Genomic DNA, 25,953 nt, shown 5'->3' with positions numbered 1-25,953 from the left:
TTGACCTCTGCGTGAGCAAGAATGTATTCATGGAAGCCAAGACCGTCGTATGTGACAAGGATCGGCGGAAAGGTCAGCCGTGGTAGGCGAGTGCTGTCCTGCCAGCGCGGAGATTCGTCGACTAGGCGCTGAAAGTCTAGGGGTAGCGAGAAAGGAGGCATGCACAGCACACCGAGATCCGTATAGCTCTTTCGCACAGTTTCCCAATATTGATCAAGAAAGGCAGTAGTTGCTACTTCGCGATCATGCTGTCGTCCGTGCAGCTGAACCGCGCTGTTGACAGTCCAGTAGGGCGAGGTGTTGCGGTACTCGCTCTGAACCAGTTGGCAGTTGATGTCGGCAAGAATGGCAGCCATGTATCTCCTTTTCATCATCTCGTAGACAGGGGCAACCTCAGGAGGTACCTCCATGGAGCCATGCAGATGCATGGGTTCCATATTGGGAAGGTGGAAAACAACAAAGTCGGACGCTGTCAAGTAGGACCCGCGTTTCGGAAGGAGGCAAAGCCGCGTTTCGGATAGTAAATGAGAGCGAGTTTGTGTGGCAAGCAGCAAATATTACGATGTGAGGGGCCGACCAGCGGCCACAGGGGAGGCGTGTGTGGACCCGTGGTGGATTATCAGTCCGTATTGGGCCCATTATAAGTCCCGACCAACAGAGGCCACAACACAGTTCTTGCCACAATGAAATTTTTAACAAGAAGCAATAGCAGGGCCAGTGAAGCACCAGAACTAGAAGGAGTGCGTGTTCAAGAACCCGCATGTGGATGTTTGCCGGAGCATGCACAAGGCCAGTTGCAGAGAACAAGAACAGGCCAAGTCAAAGGACAAAAGTCGGATAGGGGCGCAAGCACAGCACGCTTGACTCGTTTCGGATTCCCGCCGCCTCGGATGCCGTTCGGGTTCCACCACAAAGAATAGACATGGCCCATCATACGGGCTCTGTAGCAACCAATAGAACTGTTGAGCATAGGAAGAAAACGAGAAGAACAATGTTAGAGAGCAGCGCGGCGGGGAACAAAAGCCTGTAATACGCGCGCGGTGCCCTTATTCAGGCACCTTCCCAAAGAAGCCAATTGCCGAGCTTAAGGGGCTGGATTCCTGTACAATGGCAACAGTCCATACCAATTTACAATGATGTAAGAGTAATGGTTACACATTGTTACTACATCCTTAACTAATTCCGTGGTATGTGATCCTGAAGGCCCAGGCATGCTTGACCTTGTCAACCATTGTCGCATTGAGATGGAGAACCAGTGACCCGTCGTGGTCGATGTTCCACGGTATGGGTTTCATGCTCGCACCAAGCAGGTGAACAGTATCCTTTGGCAATATCGGAATCTGCCGACTCGCGGGAATAATGAGGGTCGAACCTTGGGGCTTCTCGAGGGAGATGATGCAGAAAGATTTGGGTGTAGTCGTGAACCGCACGTTGCCGACTTGAGGGCCGAGGGCGGAATATGTTGTGTTATAGATACACTCGCCCGAATGCTGGAGCCATCTTCCAACTTCGAGCAAACGCTCTCGCATAGGGTCGATGATGACGCCCTCGGCATCGGGTCCAACATTTAATAGGCTGCCTCGTGTCAGGGCACGGGCACATGACAAGCCAGTACTGGTGCATACTCACTAATTCCCGTTCTTGCTCACGATGTCCACGAGCGTTCGCACGATCACATCCGGGCTCCTATACTCTTCCGGCTTGGTTCGGCGATTGAGTCCATAAGTATGCGGGTCGATCCCCTCGCTCGTCTCCCACTTTCTAGTGTGAATCGCGCTGAAACGATCGAACTCTGGCGTATCGAAAGAAGCGTGCGAGCCACACCGATTGTTCATCGTCACCTGCCTTCCTTCGGCTTTGGCCTGAGCGTAGAACTCTGGCGCAAACACATGTGTGAGATTCGGCCCGCCGATGTCGCACCACTAGTCCCAGTTAGCGAGGGTCGAGGGTAGAACAGCACAAGCAGGGAAGGGGACGCACCATGATCTCCGTCTTATATTCCTGGGCCAATATCCTCATCTGTGCGAGCTGTAAATCCCACAAATAGTCGTCGATCGGCAATCGGCCCGTATACTCCTCCCACGTCGCCGCTTTGAAAGGGTGCATCGACAGTCCTCCCGGGAACCTATCGATGCCATATTTCTGATAGTCGGGGTTAAACCACTCCGGCATAGAGAAATACGTCCCCTTGCGCATCTTGAGCTGCCTAGCGGCGTCCATCAGCTCGCGTACAAAGTCCCTATGCGGACCCAAGTGCACAGAAGACCGGTGGGACGTCGACCTCGTGTCGAACAGCGCGAATCCCTCATGATGCTTCGTGACGATGACAAAGTACTTTGCGCCCGCATTCTGGAAGAGGTCGATCCATTGCGTGCCGTTGAACTTTGAACCGGTGAACTCGGGGATCCAGTCGTCGTACACGAGGTCCTATCCAGAGTACTAGTCAGCAGAGCTCAGTAGGCGCAGGAGAGGGGAGAGGAGAGCCGCACAGTCCCGTATGTCTCCTTGTGGTATCTCCATCCTTCTGAGCGCATGTCGGCAGGGTTGTGCAGCCACCAGTTGTACCATGCTGCATATAGTCCCAGAGGCGCCCATGCGGGGACACTATAGATCCCCCAATGGATGCTAGAGGCGCTTCAGTCACCTCGGCAGTAAGATATGAACAACACACAATATCCCAAACTTCGAGTCGTCCCACCACAGCGGCGTCTCGACTTCCCTATCGAACCTCCTCTCCACCTCGGTGACCCACCTGCCCGTCTCCCTCCCCTTCTCGTCCTTTAAAACGAGCTCCACAGGCAGCCTGCTCTCGCTCTTATCCCTCTCTTCGTCCACCCAAAGAACAGGGACAAGCACGCGCACCTCGTCCCCCGGTGCAAGGCGGTAAATCTCCACCAGCTCATGTTGTTTAAAGTGGTGGGAAGTGAGGTACACCCTCTGCGTGCTCGTTATCGGGAACTTGGCTCCCGGGACCGGCCGAGCAAGGGAGGCGAAGGCGATTTCCACGAGGGGGGCAAAAGGCGCTTCGGTCAACGTCTTGCTCGTCAGTCTCGCGCGACGCACTATCAAATCTCTGATTTCCTCCTCCTGCTCAGGCGCGAGCGCAGGCGTATAAGAGAGCGAGAACAGATGCAGCCGATTCCAGCTCCACATCGTTGATGGGAGGGTGATGCTCACTGCTGGAGCGCGGGTGGAGAGGGAGGAACTGAATTGATGGATTTGGGTGAGGTTGTAGAATGTTTGGGAGCGTAGGTGGTGGTAGGGCGCTTTGATGACGCCTTCGTTTAGCCAGTGTAGGTTCCACCAGTTCTTGACCGAGACTGGTATGCATCAGCGGCATCCTATAGATGTAGAAGAGAGAACGGACAAGCAAACTCCTCAGATGTACCGTCCTCGTACCCTACCGTCACTCGCTCAGTCGTCTCCCCATCGATCCAGTCACCGGCGTAAAGCATATGGAACTCCTTTACATACCCCACACCGGTGATATTGACCACCTGTTGCTGGCAGATGACATTATCGTACCTGTCTCCCCATTTAGCCGGTAGCTCGTACTATCCAATGTGTTCATATGAGCACGTTGAGCGATCGGATAAGGAGACTCACGCGGATCCCGTCCCATACCCACTCGCCGGTGGGGAGCACCTCCTCGGGGAACGTCCTCCCATTGCCGTCAAAGTTGCCTGTCCACTGACAGCAGGCGGCGTTATCAAACAGGTAGGAAATAGGGATCGGGTGGAAGGGGTAGGAGGCGTGTGATGGGGGAAGGAGGGAGTGGGGGTTGAGCGGCTCGGGGTTGGACCAGGGGAGGGAGAGAGGCAGCTGGGCGAGGGAGGATAGAGAGGGAAGCTTCATGGCCCTTTATTGAGCGCTCTCTTTTCGATTTCCTAATGTGGGACGATGGAATTCCTTTCTGGGCTTGGTGGTTGAGGTTGTTCCTGCGGGTTGACCGTGTTGACTGGCAGGACATACAGTGGCACTGCTATCAATCAGGTTAGAATGTTTGTTTATTCCTGTCCGCCATCGTTGTTACTTTTCGACGCCCAATATTCTTCAATATTATCCAACATCCAAACGCAATATTAATATTATCCCTGTTATCTCATTGATATCAACCCATTAATATTAACAATGCCATCAACAACCTCGACCGGCATATCGGCAACCCCGCAATCTCGGAGGGATCTCCACGTGCACACGAGACAAATCGCGTGACTGTTCCTCAAGGCAGGAGTTCAAGATCTTCCTGGCGGGTTTGGTGATTACGTGGACGAATCGGACTGGAAAACAGCGAGCGAAAGACTGTAGAAAGGAAACAACATCGGTTTATCCCGAAGGGGCTGGTGTGCTGCACTGTCGACGCATCGAGGATACGCAGCGGTCAGTTACCCATGGCCACATTTCTTCTCCCTCGGAAATTACATATTCATCGGCGAGGCGCAGCCGGGAGATAACCCCAGAAGGTGCGTTGAGCCAGGAAAGGTGACGACAGGATGAAAATGCGTCTCATGAATTTGCGGCGTTTCTGGTTTTGATGGATGTTCCCTAATTCATACGGTGATCTAATCGGAGTTCTTTATCGTCGCGATCGGAGTAAGACAGCTTCTGCCTGCGAACAAGCTGCGGCTATATATGGAGATATTTTCGTATCTAAGGTTGTTTGAGATCTCCTCTGAGCCTGTCCGCCGACGCACCTAGTAATGACGGTTCCGAATGTGAAGGAGAGAGGGGAAGAAGAGGTAGACGATCGATGACGTTTGTCTGTATCAGGCAGTGTTCCCCATTGTTTCCGCACATGCGCGTTGACGGAGGCAGATCAAATGCCAGTTATATATAGGGATCGCCACTCACCTCTCTCTTTGCCCTCTTAATGTCCGTCGTGAATTGATCATTCCCCTTCCCTCGGTCCATCACTCTTGTATCCACGGGTGAGACATCCTGGTCCGTGCGACACTATTTCAACTTTTCCCTTTCTCTCATAAAGCGCACCCTCCGCCTTTTCGCCCTTTCTTTTCTCCCACCATCTCCTCCTCCTCATCCTAGTCCTCTCTTCCTCTTGCTTCAACCTTCAACAACTATCTTCCTTAGCCTAGCATGCCTCCTCAGCGCGGTGGTGACCGCGGGTCCGCCCGCGGCTCTGGAAATCCTCCCTACACAAGGGGTGGTGGTCTCCCTCGCGGCTCCGGTCCTCCTCCCCGTGGTGGAGGACGCGGTGCCTCCCCCGCCGGTGGTGCACAGGGCGGCGCCCAAGCTGGTCGTGGTCCTGTTGGAGGCGCTGCACATGTCACGACTATTGCTGTTCGTCGTCCTGGGTACGGAACGGCGGGGAAACAGCTCCCCGTCATCGTCAATGCTTTCCCCCTCACGGTAGGTCCGTCCAATCGCCGCATCTTTGTTTCCTCATCGTGTTCGTTAGTGTCCTCCCATGACTATATTTCACTATGACGTCGGTATGTTCGTCATTTCTTGTTTGTGTACCGGCTGCTAACAATCTGTTAGTTATCAATAAGGGCGATGAACAGAAACTGCCTCTTAGGCTGAACCTGGAGCTGATCGATCGGATGCAAAGCAAGACGTACAGGGAGATCTTTGCTCGCTGTGCAGCGTCCTACGATGGCCGCAAGAATCTGTACACCGCTCAGCCGATTCCGCTCCCCGAGGACAGGAAGTTTTTGGTGCCTAGGGATGACGAACCTCCCGCACCTGGCGGTCCTCCACCGAAGATGTACACGATTATCCTCACGGAAGTCGCCCAGATCTCTCCACAGTACGTGTGTGTCTACAGCATACGTTTCATACTGACGTCTTTTAGAACTCTGGAGCGGTTCGCCGCTGGTCTGATGTCGCACGACGAGAACGTGACCACTGCGCTCACCGCTATGAACGTGGCTCTCCGTATGCTGCCCAACCTGAGATACCCATTCAATATCCGCTCTTTCTATACCGATAAGGAATTCAAGAACGTCGGCGCTGGTCTGGAAGTCTGGCGTGGTTGTATGTCTCAAAGCCCTCCTCCCTCCTTCTGAAGGTACTTATGCTTCCCCAGACTTCCAGTCCGCTCGATGGGGCGTTGGCCGCCTCTTCGTCAATGTCGATATATCCACCGGTCAGATGTATCAGCGGGGTCCCCTGCTGAACATCCTCATCGACATGATGCAAGACACCGTTGGACAAAACCGTCGTATCACCCCAGAGACCCTGTGCCAAACGAACAACGACCGTGACCGTATGCTCGCGCATAAGCAGATTGGCGGTACAGCCGGTGTGAAGGTCGTCAATCGGCTCTGGAGGGGACCTGGGAAGCCCCAGCCTAAGCTTATCTTGAAGGTGCTCCCGGAGACTGCGCGGACCGCGAGGTTCACGCTCAGAGAAGGGGGCGAGATGACTGTGGAGGTACAGTATCCCTGTCATCATCTAAGTATGCGTTTGCTAATCTCAGGAATAGCAATATATCAAGCAGACCTATAACTACAACTTGCGCTTCCCGCATATGTGGCTCGTTCAGGTGTACGTGTGCCTTCCCTAGCGCTGCTCTTTCTCCATCTAATTCATCTGTTTTCAGCGGAAAGAACTCCAAACTCCCGATTGAGATATGCGACGTCATCCCTGGTCAGCTCTGGAAGCGTCAGACGCCTCCCAACCAGATCCGCGAGGTGAGTCACCGTCAGGTACCTGAGATTCCCGTCTCACATTTGCACGTAGATCCTCGCGTTTGCCACTCAGAAGCCGCCGGACCGGTTGCGCTCTATCCAGAACTCGATGAACATTCTCGAGTATGGGCAAAGCCAGTATCTTGAGGCTTTTAATATGAAGGTCACCGAGCAGCCCATCAAGCTCAACGCCCGGATCCTTGATGCTCCCAGGTTGATGTATGGTAACAATGCCACCATTGTGCGTCCTTTCGCATCGGGTTCGTGTTCTCCGCTTACTCTGCTTACTCTCCTTGCTGTAGGCACCACGCGACGGTGCGTGGAACATGAAAGGAAAGAAGTTTATCCGTCCCTCGACTGTGAACGACAACTGGTGGTTCTGGAACCTGGACCAGCGCGCCCGGATCGACAACATCGTTGAGGGCTTGATCGAAGGTGCGAAGGAAACGGGAGTCGGTCAATGGGATAACAACCCTTTGGTCAAGCTGGAAAATGTCCATAATCGCCCGCAGGGGATGGCGATCGTGCAGGTCTGATACTTTCATTTTTTGGGCATCGGTCCTTGATCTGAAATTGCCGTGCAGAAACTTGACCAGTTGTTTACCGCGTGCGTGAAGGAGAACCAGGGAAATAAACCTATGATCCTTGTCGTCCTCCTCCCGTATGCGATGAACAACGAGCTGTACCAGACTATCAAATAGTACGCGTGACACCGCTGTTCCTGGCCCAGGCTGACCCCTGTATCTAGTTTGGGTGATATCCGCTGGAGCGTGCCTACCCAGTGTATGCAAGCTAACAAAGCGATCAAGGGCAACGCGCAGTATTTCGCCAACATCATGCTCAAAGTGAACGTCAAGCTTGGAGGGGTGAACGTCATTCCTGATCGGCGCAACGTCCCCTTCCTGATGGATCCTGCGAATCCTTCTCTGGTCCTTGGTGCGTTCTACACGATGATCACACATTTGATCGCTCCCTCACCCGATTCTAGGTGCGGATTGTATCCATCCGTCTCCTGGATCGGAGATGCGCCCCACATTCGCAGCTGTCGTCTCTTCTGTCGACACGAACGTGTCCAAGTATTACGCTCAGATGCGTCCCCAGGAATCGAGGGTGGAGATCATCGCCGACCTAGCAGACTACACCAAGGTCCGTATATCTTCTTTCCCTAGTTGCGAAATAAATGCAGGCGGCTAGATCGCGATCGACTGTTTCAGAGCGTATCGCACGAATGTGGAGAAGGTCGGTAACCCTCCCGCGAGGTTGATCTACTTCCGTGATGGTGTCTCGGAGGGGCAGTTCCAGCAGGTGCTGGACCATGGTGCGTCCTATATCTTGGTTATGATTACCCTATTCTAACCGCCTTGCTTGCAGAGGTGACCGCTCTCAAGGGTAAGAACTGTTGTAGGTGATCAATACTTGTTCTCATCGGGTGAAACAGAGGGTTGCCGTCGTCATAATATCGCTCCGAAGATCACAGCCATCATCGTTGGCAAGCGCCATCACATACGCATGTTCCCCGAGCGTGTCCAGGATAGCGATCGTAGTGGGGTAAGTCCCCCCGCAGCGACTTCTGAGCCTGTGGCTGAATCTTGGTAGAACTGCCCGGCGGGGACGATCATCGATGATGAGGTTGTCCATCCGACCGAGTTTGACTTCTTCTTGCAGTCTCATGGTGGTCTTCTGGGGACGTCTAAGTGCGTTTATCATTTTCCTGTGAACAAGAGCACTCACGTGTAATAGGCCTACTCATTATACTGTTCTTCTTGATGAGTCGAACATGAAAGCGGACGAGTGAGTTTTCTCGGTATCTTCGGGAGTCGGGAGTATCTTGCTGACCCATCCTAGACTTCAGCACCTGTGCTATTCTCTCTGCCATGTCTACCAGCGTTCCACTCGTTCAGTCTCCATCCCCGCCCCTACCTACTGTAAGCACCCCCCTCTCGCGCACACGCAACGCACTAACACCACACAGACGCCGACATCGTCTGTTCCCGCTTCAAGAACCATTTCGAGCCTGGCATGCTCACCGACCTGGAGCACACCAGTGGGCAAGGGTCGATCTTCAGCGGCAGTACGGGTGCGAAGCCTAAGGGCGTTACGGGTGAGTTGCTCGGCACGTGGAAGCAGCATTTTAGTATGCCGCGGGATTCTCAGGGCCGGGTGAGTGGTTATTGGCATGCGTGATGCTGTGGACTGATGGGGTTTTCAGGCTATGTACTTCATGTGATCCTCTGTCGAGCTACGTAAGGCCGATAAGCACCAGCGATACCATCTCCACCGATCCGCGACCATACACTGTGACTGTCTCATACCGCTGGTCATGCTATCGACTCACTTTCAATGCTGTTTCTTCTGTCATGACTAACATTTGCAATTGGCACGCGATATATCTGACCATCCTAGTTATACTGTTGTTATCGACTAGCTCCGTCAGATATTGTGTATTAGTATTACCTTGTGAATAAGAATGTCATTGTACTTGAATGTCTTTGTTGCTGTCTTTGTGTCGATGACGATGAACCCTGACAACTGTCAACGGTAAGTGCGGGGTAGTCTGCTCACCACCGCGATGAAGTGGCCCTCAATACTTCAACTGCCTCTCTATATTCCCTTCCAACTACCTTCACTCCCCTCGAACATCTACCCATCTCATCCGATCCCTCTCTCTTACTTATACGACAACCAAGCTGCCGGTATAGATGGGAACTTTGACGGCAAAGGGAGGAGTTTTCCCGTAGAGTTCCTGCCCGCAGGTGAATGGGCATGGCAGGGCGTGAAAGTACGTCCATCCCCTCCCCAATCCACGTGTGACTGAGAATCGATTGCAGTACACCCTTCCCCCCGCCTGGGGCGAGCAGGTGGACAACGTACTCTGCGCCGGGCAGGTGCTGGACGTACCCGGACTGGGGTATGTGAAGGAGCTGCATGTCTTGTATGCGGGGGACTGGATTGATGGAGAGACGACGGAGTCGTTCGTTCTCGATTTCGAGGACGGGAGTAAGGAGGGCGCGCAGTGTGAGTTATTCACCTTCCTGCTCGCTGTGCAGTGTATTGTTCTGAATGGTTATGATAGTGAGTGTAAAGAACTGGTGGAATTTGCACTGGTTAAATCAGGGAGTTATCAAGTCGTGAGTCTTTTGTGCTTCCCCCTGGTCTAGACTGAACACATCCAGGCCGTACCACCACGTCAACTCACACGAGTTGTCATACAACCTCACCCAGATCCATCAGTTCACTTTCCCTCTCCCGACCCGATCCCAGCTCAAGAGCATCACCCTCCCCTCCACATTAGCATCTCACAACCGGCTGCACCTGTTCGCGCTCTCCTACACTCCCGCGCTCCCGCCTGGTGTGGAAGAGAAAGCGCGGGATCTAGTGGTAAAGCATGCGAGGGTTACGAACAAGCGCCAGCCAGAAGCCCCTTTCGCTCCCCTATTGGAATTCACACTCGCAAGCCTGAGCCGCTCGGTGCCATACGCGAGCTTCCTGATCGACGGGTGGCACACGCTCCATCTCTCCTCGCGGCATTTTGTGCAGCTCGACCCGGGGAGGATATACAGGCTCGCAGCGGGGGATGAGGCGAGGGTGAGCATACCCGTGCAATGGACGGACGAGAAGAGGGATAAGGACGAGAGTTCCTTGCCTGTGAGATTGGAGTTGAGGGATTGGGGAGGGAGGGTTAGGGGCAAGTGGACGGTAGATGTGGAACGGAGGTTTGATAGAGAGGCGGAGACGCCTGTGTGGGTAAGCGAGCTTGTACAGTGTTGGAGGGAGAAGCTGAGCCTGGGACAGTGGGACGAAGCCAAGTTTGGGATATTGTACGTCTTTTGTGCTGAATGGAGCTGTGGTAACATTTTACGGGCAGCATCCATTGGGGCGTGTTTAGCGTGCCTGCGTGGGCACCTGTGGGATACTACGCAGAGTGGTACAAGTGCGTACAACGTCTCTGAGTATGCACGCTGCTGACCAAATTCAGTTGGTGGCTCCACAGCCCATGCGAGGATGGGGGAGCGACACAGAAACATCATATAGAGACGTATGGGCGCGTATGTGCACAAGTTTTCACTTGGGGGCGAGTACTGACAAAGAATAGAACGTGGTGTATGATGATTTTATCCCGCAGTTCACTGCTTCCAAGTTCAATGCCACGGACTGGATCCAGTTGTTTGAAGACGCCGGAGCAAAATACTTCGTCATCACCACTGTAGGTGTGCACCTCACATCGATGTAGAAGTGTAGCAAACTGATGCACGAACAGAAACACCACGACGGGTTCGCGCTCTTCGACACGCAGCACACTTCTCACCGATCGTCCTTCCACCTCGGGCCCCGGCGCGATCTCGTCCGCGAGCTCATGACCGCCGCCAATCGAAGCAAGCTACACACAGGCACGTACTTCTCGATGCCCGAGTGGTTTTCCCCCGATTACGCTAAGTACGGGATCGATCGGTTTCCCGGCGGGCTCGCGGAGGACCCGTTTAGGAAAGGGAGGAGGGAGGCGTATACGGGAAGAACGGACGTAGGGGACTACTTGAGGGATGTGCAGTTGAGGCAGATGCAGCTGCTTGCCGAGGAGTACGGGACGGAGATTCTGGTACGTGGCTGGCTGCGTATGCGTGATAAGCCCGGGTGATGTGAACCGTGACAGTGGTGCGATATCGGCGGGCCCAACCTGACCCACCTCTTTGCTCCCTCCTTCTATTCCCGAGCTCTGGCGCACGGGAAACAAGTGACGATGAACAATCGGTGCGGGTCACACGCGTCGTTTGACACTCCCGAATTCGCACGGTTCTCTAGTATAGTACGCGGGAGCTGGGAGACGAGCGAGGGGATCGACCCGTATTCGTATGGGTTTAATAGGCGCACTAAGCCGGAGGAGTATAGGAGCGCGGGGACGATCGTCGCTACGTTGGTGGATATCGTGAGCAAGAATGGGAATTAGTGCGTCCTTTTTTCACTCTGCTGGACGCGGTGAGGCTCATGCTGGGAAGCTTGCTCAATCTGGGACCGGACGAGGAGGGCACGATCGTCGAGCCTATGCGGGAGCGGCTGAGGAAAGTTGGGGATTGGCTGCGGCACTCCGGGTCATGTATCTACGGTGCAGTGCGTTCCCCCTTCTCCGTCCACCTTCTCGGTGCGAGCTGAATACCGCCGCTTGTAGACATACTCCTCCCTCGGCGCGGAACTGGGTTCTCTGAGGTTCACCCAAGCCCCAAAACATTTCTGTATCATCGCCCTCTCCCGTCCGGCAACAAATACGCTATTCATCCCCTCCTCGCGTGCTGTACCGCTGAGCGAAGGGGACAGGGTGACGCTCCTCGGTTCGGGGGGTGAAGCAGGTGCTCCGAGGCCGCTGGACTGGACGGTGGACGGGGAGGGAGTGACGATAAGCGCTGAGGAGTGGGAGTGGGACGCTGTGGAGTATGCGTGGGCTTTTAGGATCGAGTATGGAGAGGATTGAATGAAGTTCCCTGTGTAGTTTTTATCCTTTGGTTTGTATTGGATTGTATGGAATGAAGGTGGAATGTTGGAGACTTTTGGAGGTGTACGGAGCCGAATTTCCGGTGTTGAATTGATCTACTCCGAGTGGCGTATTGTAATTGAATTGAAATGTTCACTCAAATTCATTTCACTACACAAATTACAAGTTAATTTGTACACTTTTGTGTTGAGTGAATTCAAGTACTTTGCACTGCTTAACTCTTGACTACTATCTTGGCTTGAATTAACTATTTACTGTGGACTGTATTGTCAGCCTCAGTGGCTGACGTCTAGTGCCACGTCGATCACCTGACTGCTTTTCAACCTGTTCTTCCCTCTCTCTCCTCCTTCTCCAGCGCCGGCGATACACTCTCCTTCAACACCTACAACACCTACAATCACTATTAGATTGGGTGAACGCTCGCCGCTCCTTTCACCACTTCAGTTGAGGTCGCGCTCGCCCTCTCCTGCTCCTGGACGCCCACCGGACGCGCTGGAAGAACAGTTCGAAACGGGGAGAGAGGCGGCTGAAGCAGACGCAGACGCAGACGAAGCAGCAGAAGTAGAAGCAGACGCAGACGCAGACGAAGCAGCAGAAGTAGAAGCAGAAGCAGCTGAGGGAGAACAGAAGGGAAAAGATATGGACAAGAAACGGGCATCGGCTAACCCGTACTCTGTGCAGAATGGCTCTGCAGCGACGACGAACTCGAACACTTTCTCCTCGTCACGCGAGAGCTCGCGTCCTCCGCCGCTGTCCACGGCCCGGGTAGCAGCGTACCGTCCAGCAGCAGGGTCGTACATCACCTCCCCAACCTCCGTATACCCGCCAGCACAGCATGCCCACCCACTGCAAACCGGCCGGTCGTACACGATGCCGCACCAGCACTCACCCCCCGCCAGCGCCTACTTCCCATCATTTCATGACCCTACCTCCCCTGCGCCAGACTCGGCACCCACCGACGACCCGGAACGGCATTTCGCGTACTCGACTACGCTGAGGCGCCATCCGACTGTAGATGGGTACATGCCCCTCCCACCTGCAGGGACAGGGGCAGGGGCAGGTCACGAGACCTGGGTAGAAACGGCGCAACGTTGGCTTGGGCGAGGTATAGAACTCACGCGCAAAATTGTTGGCCTCAGCAAGCCCGAGCCGGTAGAGCGCGCTCCCAAGTCCCACGAACCTACACCAGCAGCGATCTTCTCCTCCCTTCCGTACACCGCCGCGCTACAAGAACACCGGTCTTCTCTCTCGACCGGGTTGTCCAATGCGGCGGTCCACCTCCTGCGGCAGGAACACGGGTATAATGAGTTTGAAGTGCCTGATGCCGACCCCATGTGGCTCAAGTTCGCGATGACGATATGGGAGAGTCACCTTATCCTGCTCTTGTTGGGCAGTGCCGCGCTCAGCGCCCTCTTGGGAAACCTGGACGACGCAGCGAGCATCAGCATCGCCGTGCTTATCGTATTAACTGGTACGTATCCCTCCCGCTGCGCAAGAGGACGATGCTAACCCCCCGTGGCGCAGTCGGATTCGTACAAGAACGCAGGTCGGAAGCGTCCCTCGCCGCGCTGTCCAAGCTGGTACCGCATCACTGTCATCTCCTGCGTGACTCTACCCCGCTCCACTTGCTCGCTAACGACCTCGTCCCTGGGGACGTCGTCTCCTTCTCCGTAGGAGATCGTATCCCCGCCGATATCCGACTCTGCGAAACCGTAGAACTAGAAGTGGACGAGAGCTCTCTAACAGGGGAGACGCGTGCGGTGCGCAAGTCTCCCGATCCGGTCGAGCAAGGCACGGACCTCGCGGGCCGTACGAGCGTAGTCTACCTCGGTACACTCGTGCGGAACGGCCGTGGGCGAGGCGTCGTCGTCGGCACGGGCACGCAAACGGAGTTTGGGAGGATATTCGAGCTCATGCAGAGTGTCGAGGAGAGGAGGACGCCGTTGCAGTTGAGCATGGACGATCTGGCTAAGAGGCTGAGTGTGTTTAGTTTTGGCGTGATTGGATTTATCGTCTTGGTCGGAGTGTTGCAGAGCAGAGGCTGGCTGGAGATGTTTACTATCGGGGGTGAGTATGTATCTCCTTCTGCAGGGATGGGTCATGCTGATTGGGGTACAGTGTCCCTGGCCGTGGCCGCTATCCCGGAAGGCCTGCCAATTGTAACTACCGTCACGCTAGCCCTGGGAGTTCTGCGCATGAGCAACCGCAAAGCGATCGTCAAGAAGCTCCCTAGTGTCGAAGCTCTGGGCAGCATAAGCGTCGTTTGCTCGGATAAGACTGGTGCGTCCGAGGCGGCGGCAAATGGGCAGTGCTGACGCGCTTTCTACTGCAGGGACGCTCACGAAGAACGAGATGACCGTCACGGAGATTTATACGGTTGACGAACTCACAAGCGTGTCAGATATCGCCGCTGCGGGGGTAGGACCAACGCAGCGCCTCTTGCCCGCTGTACACCAAACACTGCGCATCGGCAGCTTGTGCAACAACGCTTTCCGCAATGAGGAGGGCGTGTTCGTAGGCCAGAGCACGGAGGTCGCGTTGCTCAACGTGCTAGAGGCGTTTGGACTGGACGATCCACGGATGAACGTGTGTCTTCCCTGTTTTCTAGAGGCGCTAGACGCTGAGTATGCGTAGTTCCAGAGACTGTCAGAACGACCCTTCTCCTCCGAGCAGAAGTACATGGCTGTCTCTGGTGCATTTTCCTCCTCTGCAGACGCACGCGAGTGCCTCTACCTCAAAGGCTCGCTCGAGGCTGTCCTCTCCAGGTGCAAGACTTACTACGTTACTGAGGGCTCTACGCCCCCGCTGGACGCGAACATGCACTCGATCATCCATGCCAAGGCTGCTCAGGTCGCCCACCACGGCCTGAGGATCGTCGCTATGGCGTACGCGGTCGGGCCTGCCACCGCGGTAGACTTAGATAACCCCGAACGGTGTGCGCTCACGTTCGCCGGGTTTCAGGGCATGCTGGACCCTCCCCGGAAAGGCGTGAGCGATGCCATCTCCCTCCTCCGGCAGGGCGGGATAAGAGTAGTGATGATCACCGGCGATGCGGAGAACACTGCTACCTCCATCGCGCGCCAGCTGGGGATACCTGTTGGTGGAGGCCGGACGAGCGTTCTTACCGGTTCGGAGATGGATGAGATGAGCGAGCGCTCGCTCAGTGAGAGGATCACTAGTATCACCGTTTTCGCCCGGACGACACCGAGGCATAAGATACGGATCGTTCAGGCACTCCAGGAGAGGGGGCAGGTGGTGGCCATGACTGGTGATGGGGTGAACGATGCTCCTGCGCTCAAGGGAGCGGATATTGGCGTAAGTATGGGCAGGAGCGGGACGGACGTGGCTAAGGAGGCAGCGGACGTTATACTCGTCGACGATAATTTCGCGACGATCTTGCCTGCTGTCGAGGAGGGTGAGTGCGCTCTCTCATAGGTTGGGAGGGTACTAAAAACCGTGCAGGGAAATCTATCTTCCACAATATCCAAAACTTCCTCACTTTCCAGCTCTCGACCGCCGTTGCTGCCCTCACGCTCATCACGCTATCCACGACGTTCCACCTCGCCAACCCCCTGAACGCGATGCAAATCCTCTTCATCAACATCCTCATGGACGGACCGCCTAGCCAGTCGCTCGGCGTCGACCCGGTAGACAAAGCGGTGATGAAGAAGCCTCCGAGGGCGAAGGACGCGCCGATCATTACGCGCCGGTTGCTCGCGAGGGTGCTGTTCTCAGCATCGATGATCGTTCTTGGGACGCTGTTTGTATACATGCATGAGCTGAGCGACGGGCGCATGTCCAAGCGTGATCAAACGATGGTGCGCCGTCCTCTGACAAAGCCCAAGTCCTTACTAATACTAATCAAACCCACCCGCAGACATTCACATCCTTCGTCTTCCTCGACTTGGTATCCGCGATCCAGAACCGCGGGCTCAATTGCGGCCTCACACAGAACAAGATGCTCCTCACGACGGTGTCCATCTCCTTCCTCGTCCAGCTCACGCTCATCTACGTCCCGGTAATGCAAGCGATCTTCCAGACCGAGAGTCTGCCGAATCGGGATATGCTCACATTGTTTGCTTTGGCTGGGACGTCGTTTGCCGTGCATGAGGTCAGACGGAGGTATGAGAGGAGGCTGAATGAGGGAGTCGTCTATTCCCCCATGGACATGGAGGACATCGCTTGATGCTAGCGTAGCGTAGCATGTTCGTGCGTATACGTAGAAGAAGGTAACATATTGGATAAGTGTACCAATTAGAGCACACGAGAATCCTCTTCATCCCCCACCCATAAGCCGCAGAACAACTCCCCTCCCTCCGCCCAGCTACTCCCAAAGCAGCAACTCGACCCTAACCCCCAGTTCCCTGCCCAGCGCTCTCGCCCCTTCCCACCTAAGGGCGCACCTCCACCCTTCTCCCCCCACTCCCCCTCCACCGGAGAGAGGTCGGACAAGCAGCCTCCTCTCCCCCAGCTCGGCAAGTGTAGAGCTCATCAAAGCAGTTCCTATCCCTCGCTGGAGCGCTTTCCCCCGGGGAGGGAGATGAAGCGCCAACAGGCTGCGGAGCACTGCGAGCAAGCGTTCGGTCCCCAACGCAGAAGGACCAAGATCGCGCCCTGAAAGCCGGTCTTTCCCTTCCCCCTTCACATCCTTCTTCTTCCTTAACCTCGTTGCTCTGCCCCGCCGGCGCTTCCGTTTCTGCTCGGCTTGGGTCCCGAAGAGCTTCAGGTCTGTACGTGCTGGGTTTGAGGAACAGATGTAGGAGGCTAGGAGTGTCCATCTTCCTATTTCGGACAGGCGTGGCAGGTTCGTATTCCCATTCGCGGGGGCAGGGTCGGGATGAGGGACGTTGAGGTTGAGGTTGAGGTTGAGGTTGAGCCAATCCGCGGGGTTTCTTAGCCTAGGCACTCCGCTAGGGAGAGGAGGCGGGAGGCCCTGGTGTACCGAATGAGTGTAGGAAGGGGAAAACGTATACCGGATGAGCTTGATCACGTCCTGCGACGAAAGCAGGAAGGGGAGTCCGTCGTCCTTTTCAACCTTCTCTCCTGCTTCTCCTTCCGGGCTGGAAGATGGACGCTCACGTTCAAGGAGGTAACGCCATTCCCCCAGAACGGGACTGACGAACCATCCCCATCTGCTTACTGCGAGCCGGGCGAGGAGGAGCGGGCAGGTGGAGTAGGATGGGGAGAAGGTGCTGAGCAGGGAACGGGTGTATTCTGTCCAGAGGGGGAGGAGGGTGGGGTGGTAAGGTGTTGGCTGGGTTGTGGTTGTGGTGTTAGGGGATGAGCTGGGTGGGGAGGAGGGGAAGAGGGAACGAAGGAAGTTGGCTGTTTCTGTGTTATATTGAGTGAGTGAGTGACTGAGTGAGTAGGACAGAGGGGAGTGAGGCGCACCAGATATAGAAAGCGGAGGAAGGTAGAGCGTATACCCCTGCAACGCCTCCACAGGTCTGTAGGCATCCCAAGCACACTCACTCAATAGGAGCACGGAGATCCGACCATGGGTGAGCTCGTGTGCCCTGCTCAGAGTGATGAGGGCAGAAGGAGAGAGGCGGGATGGGTTGTCCAGTACTAGCAGGAGGGGAGTGGGAAGGTCGAGCAGCGCTGACCAGCCTTTTGCTGATGATGGTTGATGGGGGAGAGAACGGGTGATGGCTGACCAGAGATTGGAGGCGTCTGGGTACTCGAGGGCGTTGAGCACTATGTACTCTTCTTCTTGTAGGACATCCTGGAGTATCTGAAGTAGCCAATGCCTGAAGAGAGGTAGAGATATAGGAGCGTGTATAGCAGTGATTGGTGGTGGTGATAGTAATAAAGTGGTAAGAGAATGAATTGTATGTGAATGAGGAGGAGAAGGTGTAATAAATGGAGAAATGAACATTGTTCAAGTAGAAGTGTAAAATGTAATAAAAGTCGCGTCGCGTTCATAATATGTGGAATATTCACATGCATTCAGTGGCTGTGTAGACACGTTCTATCAAACAAGGGACAACTGTCTTTGTTTGCACAACTTTAACCTCAACGACGATGGACTTTCTCACTTCGACGTATTCACAACTACGCCAAACAGCGCAGTCACAGCTATCATCAGCACTCACTCCTCCATCTCAGTCACTCCAGTCAACCATAGACAAGCTCACGGATAGGCTACTCCAGTCATCGGATATCGCAGACAGGAGAGCCTCTTTGCTCGCTCTCAAGGGACTGAGCAGGGATGCTAAGCGGGAGGTGGGGGAGACGGCGTTGATGGCTCTTCTTGGAAGACTGGAAGAGGCGGAGGTGGATCCAGAGGGGGGGAAGGCGTTGTTGGAAACCCTTCTCGTTCTTTGTGAGAGGGACGATGACCTGCACTCCCATCCCCATCCCCACCCCCACCCCTACCCCCCGCCTCCTAACGCACGCGGGAAAGGAAGAGAAGACCTCGGACTGAGGCACACAGACGTCGTGCTTCAATCTCCGGAACCGGTGCACACCCTTGTCCACCTGCTTGGACAGTCGAACTTTTATGTCAGGTTCGGAGCGCTCCAGTTGCTCGGTGTGCTCTTGCAGAATAGGGCGGTGGTCGTCCAGGGGTATGTGTTGACGAGCCCGATGGGAGTGGGGAGTCTGGTGGGGGTGTTACAGGAGAGAAGGGAGATAATTAGGAATGGTACTCCTACCCCACTTGGAGTTGCACTCCTACTCCCGCGTGCTCACGCCCCTGCAGAAGCCCTCCTCCTTCTCCAGAACCTTATAAACTCCAACGCCGACTTGCAGAAAATCGTCGCCTTCGAAGGCGCCTTTGAGCGGCTGCTCGACATTGCCCAGCAAGAAGGCGGAATGGAAGGCGGCGTAGTAGTCCAAGACTGCCTAACGGCGATCGAGCTCCTGCTAAAGTTCAACGTTTCCAACCAGGTCCGCTCCCGTCCCCTCTAAACGCACTAACCTGCTAACCTGCACGCGGTAGAACTATTTCAGGGAAACGTCCAACATCCCCCGACTCCCGCCTCTCCTGCTCTTCCCCTCCCCGCCCCCTCCCCCAACCGCGCCTTCACCCCAATCCTTCGCCCTCCAATTCTGGGACACCCAAAAACTAGCCAACGCAATCCTTCTCGTTAGGCTCGTCCTTCTCCTACTGGGCGGTGCAGGCCAGGGGAAAGAGCAGAACCAGCTCGCCCTCCTAGCGAGTGGGATGACACGAGCGCTCCTAGAGCTAGGGCTGGCAAGTAACGCCCCCACATCTCTGAAGATCCACGTAACTCCCTTCCCCCCCTCTTTACCCGCGCGCGCTAACCGCTGCGTAGGCACTCAAAGCCCTCTCCCCGCTGCTAGCAAACTCGAAGCCGAACCAAGAACTCCTCGGCTCTCTCTCGCTCACCCCCTACGCCTGGGCAGGAGGGGACGAATGGGATCGCCTACCGCAACAAGCCTCGCTCGCCGCGCTCGTACGCACCGCCCTCTCCGGAGATCAGGGCGCAGCCGTCCTCGTAGGAGGGGTAGAAGCCGCGCGGGAAGGGCTGGAATGTCGTGCCGCAGCTGTAGGCGCGTTCGACTCCTTCTGCCAGTCTAACCCTGCTGGTATACACCTCCTCTTGGAGGAACTCGTCTTCCCCCCCTCTGAACCATCACCCTTCACCGACCCGCCCCTTCCCGCCGGGTCCCTACTCCTGCACACGCTTACCGCTCTCCCCGAACCTGAACGCGCGCCTCAGAGCCTAAACGGACTCCCTCCAGCTCGGTTCAACACCTATCCGACGGTGTTTGCCTGTCACTTGTTTGCCCACGTGCTCCGGTCTGGGGAGGGGGCGAAGGCCGCCGCCAGGGGAGTGACACTCCCCCTCCCTCCCCAAGCACAGCAGCCCGAGCCGGAGGACGAAGCCGACCACCCGCCAACGCTCATCCAGCTCCTGACAGGGAACGTCAACCTCGCCCTGCGGGAACATACCCGTGCGCGAGAAGAAGGCCGGGAGAGGGAAGCGAGGGAATGGGAGCGCGCGGCGTGTGCTTGGTTAGGGGTATTATGTGTTTGGTGCTGGGAGAGTGCGGGGAGTGTGAGGGAGTTCCTGGAGGAGGGGGGGAATGTCCAGGTTGTGAGTCCCCACTTCCCATTTCCTGGCGAGTGCCCCTGGGGTACAGATACAGATACTGACGGAAATGGGTTTGCTAGCTCGTGCAGCCTATTACTCAACCGAGCGGGATAGACCCACTCGTTCAGGGCCTGGCGGCGTTCTTGCTTGGCACGTGCTATGAGTATGATACGGATCCTGGGGAGGTGACGAGGTGTGTTTTCTTCTCCTTTCTTCCAGGTCTTCCCTTCCTCTTCCCCTCTCCGTTCCTCCTCCTTCCTCCCCTCTCCTTGCTCGCTTCCCCCCCCCCGTCTTTACAGATGCTGGCAGCTAACCCCGCGCACAGGGCAACCCTCCACCCCATCCTGCTCAAACATATCGGCGCAGACCAGTTCGTGAACCGTATGACACGGTTGAGGGAAGACGACAGGTTTAAACAAGTCACCCCCGACTCAGGGGTCGTCCTTTCGCCTGGACAGGACCTGCACCAGCAGGTGCAGGTGCAGGTGCAAGGGCAGGGACAGGAGCAGGGGAGGGAGGCGGAGGAAGAGGGGGAAGTGTGGTTCGATTGGGCTTTTGTAGAGTTCTGGAAGAACACGTACTGTGAGTCCTTAGCACTAGTATCGGTGTTGGAAGATACTGGATACCGGATACTGACAACCGGGCAGTCTCTGTCCAGCGCGCTATTACCTCTGACCCGAATGCCGTCAAGCCCATTTCTGGGGAAACGCAGACCCTGGCGCTTATCTCCTCTCTACAGGGGACGATCCAGTCCCAAGCGCAAGACCTGGAAACCATGCAGCGCAAGCTGGACGCCCTCCACCGAGAACGGGAAGAGGAGAGGGAAGCGTTAGGCAGTGAGTTGGACAGGCTTGGAGCGCACGTGGCGGAGATGGGCGAGGAGCTGCAGTTGGCTGCGGGGAGGGAGAGGAGCTTGGACCTGAGGGTTGGGGAGAGGGAGAGGGAGGTCGAGAGGTTGAGAGCGGAGTTGGTGGAAGCTGCTTTTGCTCCTACTTCCGCGCCCGCAGCTGCCTCTGTCTCTCCCCCTGCTCGTGGGGGATCTCAGGTGTCCGCTGTATCATCCCCCGGCACCGAGACGGAACTGAAAGCCCGACTGGCGGAACTAGACCGCGAGCTGAAAGCCGCCCAGGCGAAACTGAAAGAACAGGAAGAACAGGTCGAAGATGCGTTTGTGGCGCTGGACGAGCTGAGCCAGAAGAGGAAGAGGGATAAGGGGAGGATGAGGCAGGCGGGGTTGGTCGTTAGTGAGGATGAGGAGGATGAGGATAAGGATGAGGGGGAGGAAGATGAGTGAGGAGAGAGAAAGGCGTTGGCGCTTTTGGCAGTTATTAATTGGATAGAATAATCAAGGTTTTGTCCTCCCTGGAGATTTTCTCTTGCTTCGACTCGACTTGAGCACCTGCACATATTCTTTTCTGGGTGATGAACCCCGAGACTGTTGAACTGGAACGTACGCCCAGGAAGGGATGATACGCTCGGCGTTGTCAAGCACGTGGCCGGGTATCATCTCGGGCGGATAGGGTTTACCCCGCAACCATCACAGCAGGACTTGTCGAGTTGCTTCTCTTCGACCAGCTATATTATATTATATTTCTCATTTGCCTTTGGGCTCTAGCTCAATAGTTGCAGCCAAGATGCCCCCTCCTGTCAAGCTCAGTTTGTTCTACGATATCACCTCTCCCTGGTCTTATATCGCCTTCGAAGCACTACGTCGTTACACTCGTCCCTGGAACCTGCAATTAGACTTGCGTCCCGTCCGTTTCCCTCCTAATCCGTACAACTAAGCTCACGATTCGTTGATGCGTACGCAGATGTTCCTGGGAGCGGTGCACCTTAAATGCGGCAACCAAGCGCCTGCGTCAGTGCCCAATAAAGCAAAGTGGATGGCAGACGACCTTGACATCCTCGCTCAGCTCTACAGTCGTGCGTCTTCACTCATAAACTTGAGTTCGATTGAGGTTGATAAGATTCAGTGGACATGAAGCTTCCCCCGGGGTTCCCGTTTAACAAAGAGTATAACACGTTGAACGTCATGCGGTTTATGCGTGTGCTGAGGATGCACAAGCCCGAGGTGCTGGAGGAAGCTACCAAGAGGCTTTATGTGCGTTTCCCCCTGGGTCCGGTTCCTTTTCGGCGAATTTGCTGACTCCAAACGCTGCAGGAAGAGTTCTTCTCCCGGAACACGCCCACCGCTTCTCCCGCGTTCTTAGGCTCGCTCAGCTCCCCTCCCGCCCTCCTGACACCAGACGAACTCACGCATCTCACCACCCTCTCCCAATCTGCGGAAAACAAAGCTCTCCTCCGCTCAGAAGCAGAAGCGCTCGCAGACGAGGGCGCGTTCGGGTTCCCGTGGATCGTCCTCCGTAGGACGGACGGGGGGGAACACAGTTTTTTCGGCAGTGATAGGATGCAGAGTATCTCTTTCTGGTGAGTACTGGTATGTGGAACTGGGAGAGTGAGTGAGGCTGATTGGGATGTAGGCTGGGAAAGGAGTATCCGTATGTTGGAGTGGACCCGGAGGGGTTGAAGAGCAGGATGTGAGTCCGGTGTAGGGCAGGGCGGGTAGGAGTGTGCGAAGTGTAGGAGTTGGAAAGTTTCCTATCAACTGTAACAGGAATGAAAAAAAGGTGTATCGTACATTAAATCTCAAGTATCTTCCAACGTATGTACTGCTCCTTTGCAAAAAGCACTCTAGTGGAAATCCAACGTTCTCCACTGCGGTCCACTCTGACCCACCGGAGCCGAGTCACGTTCTCTCATCGGATGCATCGGAAATGAATCGGATATTTTTCCAACAAACATTTTCCTTTCCTTTTCTGTCAATTCAATCTATGCTGCATTCATCTTATCTTTGATATACTCAAGCTCTGTTGTAGCAATTTGTCCACGGCTGTCTTACACTCTGCTTGATTTGAGATACTATTGCTAGTGTTTAGCTCGATTTGAAGGGGTAACGATGTCCCGTTGGACCCGTCTATGTCACAGACCGCCCATACCCTACCGTCCGACCATACACAGGCTCAGTGCTCGGCGCAGCAGCACCCTCTCTGCCCCTTCACTCGAAATACCCACCCAACAACGAGGAGAAAAAGAAAAAGAAACAATCGCCCACCTACCAAAGTGCTCTATCTATCGTTGGGGTCAGGCACCTCCCACCCCGCCGTTGTTCAGAGACGTCGACTGGACTTGGAGGGAAGGGGAGGCCTGGGCAGTCGTAGGTACCGCAAGTAGCGGGAAAGGGGAGTTGCTCGATGTGCGCTCCCCCCCCCTATTACCTCCTGTTCCCAACAACTAACGCAACCAGACACTGCTAGGTCATCATCGACCCCTTCCCCCACCAGCTCAAGGCCCATTCCCAATCGTCTCCCACCTTCCTACCACAGCGCAGGAACACGCTCTGGCCTATGTGAGCTTTGCCACTCGACCCAGGGCGCTCGGGGCAGGATTTTATGATTTTTCGGCGAGGTACGGTGCTGTGAGAGAGGAGGATCGGGTGACGTTGAGGGAGAGCTTGGTCGAGGAGGCGGAGAGGGCTGGCGTTTGGGCGGGAAGGGACTCGGACGGGGATGAGAGTGGTGCGAGCACTGTCTCCCCTTTCGGTACGAGTGAAGGGGAGACACAGAGTCGGACAGTGGACGAACGCGAGCTGGAGGAGATAGCACACAAGCTGGATCTTGCACACCTCCTCGACCTCCCGCTGATCGCCCTCTCCAACGGGCAGACCCGGCGTGCGAGCGTCCTCCGAAAGCTCCTCACGAAGCCCGAAGTGCTGTTATTGGATGAACCGCTCAGTGCGTCCCTACCTGCTTCTTGGACGTATGCTGATCCTACGTAGCTGGGCTGGACCCACAACACCGGCTCTCACTCGTTTCGCTGCTCCATCAACTGCATACACACTGCGCACCCCGGATCCTCCTCGCTCTCCGCCCGCAGGACCCGCTCCCTGAGTGGGTGACGCATGTCGCTGTTGTCGCTGATGGGCAGGTGAGAACAGGGAGGAAGGAAGAATTCAGGGAGGAGTTGGCTAGGCATCATGTACTCGAGAAAGCGGAGAGGGCGGTGCCGGTCAGTGAGAAGAGTGTGCAGGAAGGTGAAAAGGAGCTGTTGGTAGATATGCAGGGCGTGAACGTCGCTTATCACGAGCGCAAGGTACGTACGCTTTACCCATTCCCGTCTTCCCAACTCCTTCCAACACCCATCCCAGGTACTCAAGAACATCCACTGGCAAATCCGCGCATCCGAGATCTGGCACTTGCGCGGGGCGAACGGCAGTGGGAAGACGACGCTGCTCTCCCTTCTGACGGGTGACCACCCACAATCCTACACACAGCCGCACCTGCACCTCTTTGGCAAGCCGAGGCGACAGCATGCGACTCCGGCGCTGCAGCAGCGGATTGGGTTCGTCAGCCCGGAGTTGTATAACGCCTTTCCGAGGCGGCTGGGCACGGGCGCGCTGAGTGGGAGAGACGCGATAGGATCGGGGTTCGAGGCGACGTATTCTTACCGCCCACGCACATCGGAGCAGGATAAGATCATCGATTCCCTCGTGGAGGCGCTTGCTCCAGAGTGGCAAATCACCGGGAAAGGGAGCGTGCTGGATCGCCCGTTTGCTGCTCTCAACCCTGGCGAGCAAACGCTGGTACTCCTCATGCGCGCGCTCGTTAACCGGCCTCCCTTGCTAGTGCTGGACGAAGTGTTTGCCGGAATGGACGATGGGATGGTCCACCGCGCCCGGGAGTTCTTGAGGGAGTATGTAGGTGAGGGGAAGGGGACGAGTGTGGTTTGGGTCAGTCATTGGGAGGGGGAGATGCCTTGGAGCTGGGAGAAGGGCGAGGTGAGGAGGCTGTCACTGTGTAATGGAGAGGCCGAGGTCTCGTGATTCATTGACATGGGGTGATGGTGGGGGTCATCCATTCTTATACGGTGACGTTGTGGTTCTTACACAAGGATGCTCGTGGGAACGGGTGACGAGATTGAGATAAAAATGCTATTGGACAATTTGACAAAGGAGACAATTTAGTCGTACATAGATTTTACAGCCCTAGGCCTTCTACACCGAATGACTTCCGAAACCGGAGCGTTGCCATTTTGACCAGCGCTCAGTACTTGACGGATGTGTTCCCAGTGCTCTTGTGCTCGAAGAAGTTCTGCGGATCCGTCAGCGTCTCCAACTTGGCCGAGGATCGGGTATACTACACACCTCCTTCTCCTTGGTCATGGCATGAAACCCAGCATAGACGCCGACGCAGCAGACGAAGGACACGATACCAACGAGCGGGTATGCTTCTACTGGGACTTGGGCCCAGAGACCGCGGAGGCCCTGCAGCTCGAGTCAGTTTGAAGTGCTAGAGAAAATGAAAACCCGACGTACCGTGGGTCGGGCTCCGGGCTTTGCACTGTAAAACCGGGCCTGCCTCACAGCAATTGGGCGGGCGATCCGTGCGGTCTGAGTAAGCTGGCGAGCGAACATCTTGTGTGGTGTTTTTGGACGGCGAAGAAATAGATCACGTGAGACAAGAGCGGCTGGGAGGTTCCGCGCTGAGGACGAGGGCGAAGAGTGCTGGACACAAGTCCTCATTTCCCAGGTTTTATATTAAATACGACCTGGACATGCGTTTGTAAGATCATCTGTTGGGCTGTACGCATGTCAGGAACTTCAGGGGGGCGGGACGGGCCTCCTACTCGTCCCGACGCTGGTTTGGTGGGGGAGCAACGTCCTCTCCGTCCCGCTGACCCGCATTCCGCTGGCACATGAACC

The 25,953-nt window shown here is 55.7% G+C and overlaps 9 protein-coding genes across 9 annotated transcripts; 6 read left to right on the top strand and 3 right to left on the bottom strand.

Moving 5' to 3' along the window:
• Window positions 1–1,172: 1,172 nt before the first annotated feature.
• On the bottom strand, window positions 1,173–3,855 carry DACRYDRAFT_112351 (glycoside hydrolase; the record flags this gene model as incomplete). Its single annotated transcript, XM_040769397.1, has 7 exons — window positions 1,173–1,575; window positions 1,630–1,922; window positions 1,981–2,427; window positions 2,490–2,625; window positions 2,672–3,320; window positions 3,368–3,554; window positions 3,607–3,855. 7 exons carry the CDS (start codon window positions 3,853–3,855, stop codon window positions 1,173–1,175), a joined length of 2,364 nt encoding a protein of 787 aa, XP_040623923.1.
• Window positions 3,856–4,983: 1,128 nt separating this feature from the next.
• DACRYDRAFT_25434 (Piwi-domain-containing protein) lies at window positions 4,984–9,097 on the top strand. The gene is made up of 20 exons (XM_040774160.1): window positions 4,984–5,367; window positions 5,417–5,450; window positions 5,500–5,767; window positions 5,813–5,994; window positions 6,047–6,393; window positions 6,446–6,507; window positions 6,563–6,653; window positions 6,703–6,891; window positions 6,953–7,180; window positions 7,235–7,350; window positions 7,399–7,586; window positions 7,639–7,796; window positions 7,845–7,968; window positions 8,022–8,039; window positions 8,089–8,198; window positions 8,247–8,344; window positions 8,391–8,441; window positions 8,496–8,575; window positions 8,623–8,810; window positions 8,860–9,097. The coding sequence occupies exons 1-20, from the start codon at window positions 5,095–5,097 to the stop codon at window positions 8,875–8,877; spliced, it is 2,823 nt and encodes a 940-aa protein (XP_040623922.1). The 5' UTR covers window positions 4,984–5,094; the 3' UTR covers window positions 8,878–9,097.
• Window positions 9,098–10,442: 1,345 nt separating this feature from the next.
• DACRYDRAFT_59816 (glycoside hydrolase) lies at window positions 10,443–12,111 on the top strand (the record flags this gene model as incomplete). The annotated part of the gene is made up of 8 exons (XM_040775588.1): window positions 10,443–10,468; window positions 10,516–10,581; window positions 10,627–10,696; window positions 10,744–10,854; window positions 10,909–11,244; window positions 11,299–11,591; window positions 11,642–11,771; window positions 11,812–12,111. Coding segments are annotated over 8 exons (1,332 nt in total), but the record flags the coding sequence as incomplete, so codon positions are not given.
• A 302-nt stretch (window positions 12,112–12,413) lies between these two features.
• Window positions 12,414–16,382, top strand: DACRYDRAFT_25433 (calcium-transporting P). The gene is made up of 7 exons (XM_040774159.1): window positions 12,414–13,603; window positions 13,657–14,199; window positions 14,251–14,412; window positions 14,465–14,718; window positions 14,767–15,547; window positions 15,595–15,950; window positions 16,010–16,382. The coding sequence occupies exons 1-7, from the start codon at window positions 12,772–12,774 to the stop codon at window positions 16,316–16,318; spliced, it is 3,237 nt and encodes a 1,078-aa protein (XP_040623920.1). The 5' UTR covers window positions 12,414–12,771; the 3' UTR covers window positions 16,319–16,382.
• Window positions 16,383–16,456: 74 nt separating this feature from the next.
• Window positions 16,457–17,856, bottom strand: DACRYDRAFT_112349 (uncharacterized protein; the record flags this gene model as incomplete). The annotated part of the gene is made up of 3 exons (XM_040769396.1): window positions 16,457–17,463; window positions 17,524–17,784; window positions 17,838–17,856. 3 exons carry the CDS (start codon window positions 17,854–17,856, stop codon window positions 16,457–16,459), a joined length of 1,287 nt encoding a protein of 428 aa, XP_040623919.1.
• A 300-nt stretch (window positions 17,857–18,156) lies between these two features.
• On the top strand, window positions 18,157–21,489 carry DACRYDRAFT_112348 (uncharacterized protein; the record flags this gene model as incomplete). Its single annotated transcript, XM_040769395.1, has 5 exons — window positions 18,157–19,023; window positions 19,076–19,363; window positions 19,413–20,198; window positions 20,276–20,777; window positions 20,843–21,489. 5 exons carry the CDS (start codon window positions 18,157–18,159, stop codon window positions 21,487–21,489), a joined length of 3,090 nt encoding a protein of 1,029 aa, XP_040623918.1.
• Window positions 21,490–21,829: 340 nt separating this feature from the next.
• Window positions 21,830–22,843, top strand: DACRYDRAFT_119808 (thioredoxin-like protein; the record flags this gene model as incomplete). Its single annotated transcript, XM_040770871.1, has 5 exons — window positions 21,830–21,949; window positions 22,007–22,118; window positions 22,169–22,296; window positions 22,357–22,622; window positions 22,676–22,843. 5 exons carry the CDS (start codon window positions 21,830–21,832, stop codon window positions 22,734–22,736), a joined length of 687 nt encoding a protein of 228 aa, XP_040623917.1. The 3' UTR covers window positions 22,737–22,843.
• A 308-nt stretch (window positions 22,844–23,151) lies between these two features.
• On the top strand, window positions 23,152–25,109 carry DACRYDRAFT_119807 (P-loop containing nucleoside triphosphate hydrolase protein; the record flags this gene model as incomplete). Its single annotated transcript, XM_040770870.1, has 4 exons — window positions 23,152–23,448; window positions 23,500–23,986; window positions 24,031–24,344; window positions 24,400–25,109. The coding sequence occupies 4 exons, from the start codon at window positions 23,152–23,154 to the stop codon at window positions 25,072–25,074; spliced, it is 1,773 nt and encodes a 590-aa protein (XP_040623916.1). The 3' UTR covers window positions 25,075–25,109.
• A 46-nt stretch (window positions 25,110–25,155) lies between these two features.
• On the bottom strand, window positions 25,156–25,750 carry DACRYDRAFT_25428 (uncharacterized protein). Its single transcript, XM_040774158.1, has 3 exons — window positions 25,567–25,750; window positions 25,396–25,515; window positions 25,156–25,342 (listed from the first exon to the last, which is right to left on the bottom strand). The coding sequence occupies exons 1-3, from the start codon at window positions 25,663–25,665 to the stop codon at window positions 25,295–25,297; spliced, it is 267 nt and encodes an 88-aa protein (XP_040623915.1). The 5' UTR covers window positions 25,666–25,750; the 3' UTR covers window positions 25,156–25,294.
• Window positions 25,751–25,953: the final 203 nt, after the last annotated feature.

Source organism: Dacryopinax primogenitus (genome assembly GCF_000292625.1).
Source record: "Dacryopinax primogenitus strain DJM-731 SS1 chromosome Unknown DACRYscaffold_25, whole genome shotgun sequence".
Classification (NCBI taxonomy): Eukaryota; Fungi; Basidiomycota; class Dacrymycetes; order Dacrymycetales; family Dacrymycetaceae; genus Dacryopinax; species Dacryopinax primogenitus.
Note: the sequence above shows the minus strand (reverse complement) of the source record. Positions and strands in the feature narration are given on the sequence as shown.